The sequence below is a fragment of the Penaeus chinensis genome, unplaced genomic scaffold (assembly GCF_019202785.1).
Source record: "Penaeus chinensis breed Huanghai No. 1 unplaced genomic scaffold, ASM1920278v2 CTG_6908, whole genome shotgun sequence".
NCBI lineage: Eukaryota > Metazoa > Arthropoda > Malacostraca > Decapoda > Penaeidae > Penaeus > Penaeus chinensis.
In genome coordinates, this window is record NW_025918536.1 from 12,501 (window position 1) to 16,765 (window position 4,265).

General features: G+C 44.2%; 1 protein-coding gene across 3 annotated transcripts in view; it reads left to right on the top strand.

Annotated features, from left to right (window-relative positions):
- LOC125024849 (merozoite surface protein CMZ-8-like) overlaps positions 1-3,291 on the top strand; it is a 12,309-nt gene extending 9,018 nt beyond the window's left edge. For 2 of the 3 annotated variants that reach the window (XM_047612622.1, XM_047612623.1), the window contains exon 2: positions 2,470-3,291. In XM_047612622.1, coding sequence (XP_047468578.1) covers positions 2,563-3,051 — 489 coding nt within the window. In that variant the 5' untranslated portion in view covers positions 2,470-2,562 and the 3' untranslated portion in view covers positions 3,052-3,291. Of the gene's footprint in view, positions 1-2,368 lie in introns of those variants that run through there. The other variant, XM_047612621.1, reaches the window with a different exon arrangement.
- Positions 3,292-4,265: the final 974 nt, after the last annotated feature.

Sequence of the window (4,265 nt, forward strand, 5' to 3'; positions counted from 1 at the left end):
TGTATGTAGATATATATTATGTATGTATGAATGTATGTATGTATAAATTAAGAAAAAAAAAAATCAATTAAATTTTAATTATTTAGTGAAATAAAAGAGAAAATATGAAAGAAAACGGGATGTCGAGTGAAATTTACGGAGTAACTCAAGAAAAACGAAAAAAAAAATATATATCAAGGGTATATTTTATCGAATGTGTGAGAGAGAGAATAAGATAAATAAAAGGAAGAGAGAGAGAGAGAGAGAGAGAGAGAGAAAGTGAGAGAGAAAGAAAAAAAAGAGAGAAAGAAAATAGAGAGAGAGAGAGAATGAGACAGAGAAAGAAAAAGAGAGAGAGAGAGAGAGAAAGAAAGAAAACAAATAAAAACGAAGAGAGAAAGAGAGAGAAAGAAAAAAGAGAGAAAGCAAGAGAAAGAGAGAGAGAGAATAAAACAGAGAAAATAAAATAAATTGAAAAAAAAAAATTGAACTGTGATGTACGTAGATGTTGTTGTTAGAATATATATATATATATATATATATATATACATATATACATAGCATGTATTTTTTGTATTAACAATTTTTTTCGTTTTTGCCTAATGTTAAATGTTATTTGTTTGTGAATGTGCATGTTCTAGAGCATGTTGTTCTTGCTCGCAAATAAATGTTTGTTGTTGTTGTTGTCTATAAAATGCCTGGAAAAAAATAATTATATGAATTTTTGACGTAAATTTTTGATATATGTGTATGATGTTTTTCTAAAAAAAAAAAAAAATGTTTATTGATAGATTTTTTCGCTTCCCTTTTTCTTCTAAAAAAAATTAGATAATTGTTTATAATATATATATATTTTTTCCCCCTTTTTTCAGATATTTTGATAAATAAGTTTTTTTTCTAAATACATTTTTTGTATACGTATATATATAAAAATATTAATATTACGATAAAAAAAAAAAATCATCCTTTGTCTATTAAATGTCCTTTAAAAAAAAAAAAAAAAAAAAATTGTATAGTAGTTAAATGTCCAGAAATTTTATTTAAATTTATGGTAAATTCCATGAATTAATTCGTGGTTTTATGTAGGTATGACGTCATCTTAAATAACCAATCAGAGGGAATGTAGCTATGACGTCATTTTAGAATAACCAATCAGAGGGAATGTAGCTATGACGTCATCGTAGAATAACCAATCAGAGGAAAATATGTGTATATGACGTCATTCTAAACTAGCCAATCAGATGGAATATATCTATGACGTCATCCTAAAAAAGCCAATCAGCTGGAATGTATCTATGACGTCATTTTAGACTAACCAATCATTACATATATACATGTGTATATGACGTCATCCTTAAATGACCAATCGGACGGATATGCTGATATGACGTCATTCTAAACTAGCTAATCAGGTGTTAATGTAGATATGACGTCATCCTTAAGTGACCAATCATATGGTAGTGTAGTAGTTTTTTTTATATATAAAATCCTTGTAAAATTACTAATCTTATGGAAACTTAGTTATGTTGTCATCAAAAATGGATATGACGTGGATATGCCGTCATCCTAACACAGCCAATCATATGGAAGTTTGGATATGACGTCATCCTAATATAGCCAATCAAAGAAGGTGACTGTGACGTCATCCTAATGCAGCCTATCATATGGAAATTTAGATATGACGTCATCCTAATGCAGCCAATCATATGGAAACTTAGATATGACGTCATCCTAATGCAGCCAATCATATGGAAATTTAGATATGACGTCATCCTAATGCAGCCAATCATATGGAAATTTAGATATGACATCATCCCAATACAGCCAATCAAAGCAGGTGAACTCTGACGTCATCGCAAAATAACCAATCACAATACGTTGCTCGGTAATGACGTCATGATACAATAACCAATCAGCAAGAGTATAGATATGAAACAACCAATGGCATAGCTTGCTCATGTATGACGTCACGATGAACTGACCAATCAGGTACTCAGATACGTAAACAAGATGATATATAAAGAAATATTGAAAATTTAAAGGAAAAAAAGTGAAAAAAAATTGATATAGATTATTATCGATTATAAAACTTTATTTAAGCTTTATTAAGAGGATAGAAATATGAGAAAATGAGAATAATGAGAATAAGAAAAAAAAAAATAAAACCCCACAAAATAATTAAAATATCAATAATTAAAACGAAAGGAATAATTATAATAATAATAACAAACCAAAAACAAAACCAAAATGAAATATAATATTTAACAACAACAAAAAAAAAAACAGATGAAGAAAAGAAAGAGAAGAAAGAAACAAAGAAAGAAAACAAAGAAAGAAAAACAAATAATAAAAAAATAATAATGAAAAAAAGTAATAATAAAAAAAAAAAAAATAATAATGATAAAAAAAAAATAAAATAAAAATAATATTGCATTATTGCATGATCCAAATATTGCATGATTCCCCGTGCAATAATCCCCAATGTTGCAGGATGGAAAGCAGGGCTTAAGACGCGTTGCAAGTCGCCCTTCGCGTGGTACGACGACCACGCCCACTTCGACGCCTACGGCCACGCCCACTTCGATGACCACGCCCACTTCGACGCCCGAGACCACGCCCACTTCGACACCCGAGACCACGCCCACTTCGACACCCGAGACCACGCCCCCTACGCCTACGGTCCCGCCTACGACCACGCCCACTTCGACGCCCATTTCGCCCACGATCACGCCCGAGACCACGCCCCCTTCGACGCCCACGATCACGCCCATTACGCCCACGAAACCGACGCAGCGACCAAGATCAACAACTTCTCCGTCGTGGGAGGGGGCGTGGTCGGCGTTGGGGGGGGCGTGGTCGGCTTCCCTCCCCCAGGCGGTTGGATCATCAACCAGCTGGGAGGAGACGCCCACGGACCCCCCGCGGCCTCGGACACACCCCAAAGGGCTTCGGGATGGCTCGGTAGGGCGTCCGGTAGGGAAGAAGAAGCTCCACCTCTCCTCTTCCTCCTCCTTCCCTGAGGGCCTTCGAGGGATGGCTTGTGCCCCACGGCCCGTCCCTGGGTCCCCCTAGGGGTCAGGTCGCTCCCCCTGTGCCCCCCACCGTGCCCCTGACCCCCCTCCCGCCCAGGAGGGGGGTGACCTTCCACCTCCCTCCCCGGCATATGAACATCCCTCCCGATTCCTCCTCGGAAAACGGGAACGAGAACGTGCGCGTGGATGAGGAGGAGAAGGAAGAAGAGGAAGAGGAGGAGGAAGAGGAAGAGGAGGAAGAAGACGATGAGGAGGAGGAGGAAGAGGAGGAAGATGAAGATGAGGACGAGGACGAGGATGGGGACCCGGGTCGGGGGAAGGGAGGAGGAGGAGGAGGAGGAGGAGGAGGGGGGGAGAGGTGTGCCCAGCCCCCCAGCGGAGAGACGTGGGTCTGCCGTTTCCCCCGCTGTGGGAGGCTGGTGTCGGCGGCGCTGATGGAAGCCTTCAAGGAATGCCACCACTGCCATACGCCCTACTGCTCCAGGGCCTGCCGGCGCTCGCACTGGGACGCCCACAAGCGCCACTGCGGCCGAATCCTAGCCCGGGCGCTGGCGAAGGACCTGACGCTCGCCCTGCGCCACAAGCCCGGGGTCCTCGGGCAGCTGAGCGTCACGGCGCGACGGGGCCTGAGGTCCCTGGGGCGCGGGGCGGTCAAGATCTTCTTCAGGGACGCTGAGGAGGTGGAGCGCTTCCTGCTGGAGCTGAGATGCCCGAGGGAGGAGGAGAAGGAGGCGAGGAGGGAGAGGGAGGCGAGGAGGGAGAGGGAGACGAGGAGGGAGAGGGAGACTAGGAGGGAGAAGGAGGGGAGGAGGGAGCGAGGGGCCTTCCCGCAGCTCCACTACGTCACCAGCCAGGACCTCCTGCCGCAGGAGACCGGCGAGGGCGTCTACCGGAAGATCTGCCAGCTCTGCCGGGCGTACGACCCGAGCGAGAGTTTCGTCCTGTACGTGAGCATCTGTGTCCTGGAGGGCGGCGGCGGTGGGGGGGGAGGAGGAGGGGCGGGGCAGGGGATAGGGGGAGGGGGTACGATCCTCTCGCGCGTGTCGAGGTGCGTCAAGTTGAAGCTCGCTCCGGAGGAAGGAGGAGGAGGAGGAGGAGGAGGAGGAGGGGAACGAGGAGGAGGAGGAGGAGGAGGAGGAGGAAGGGGCTTGGTCAGGTACCCGCAGCGGTTCGCCCCGTGCCCGACGTCCTCCTCCTCCTCCTCCTCCTCCTCCAACGCCCCTCCCGTCCTCGCCCCGCTCCTCCAACAAAACT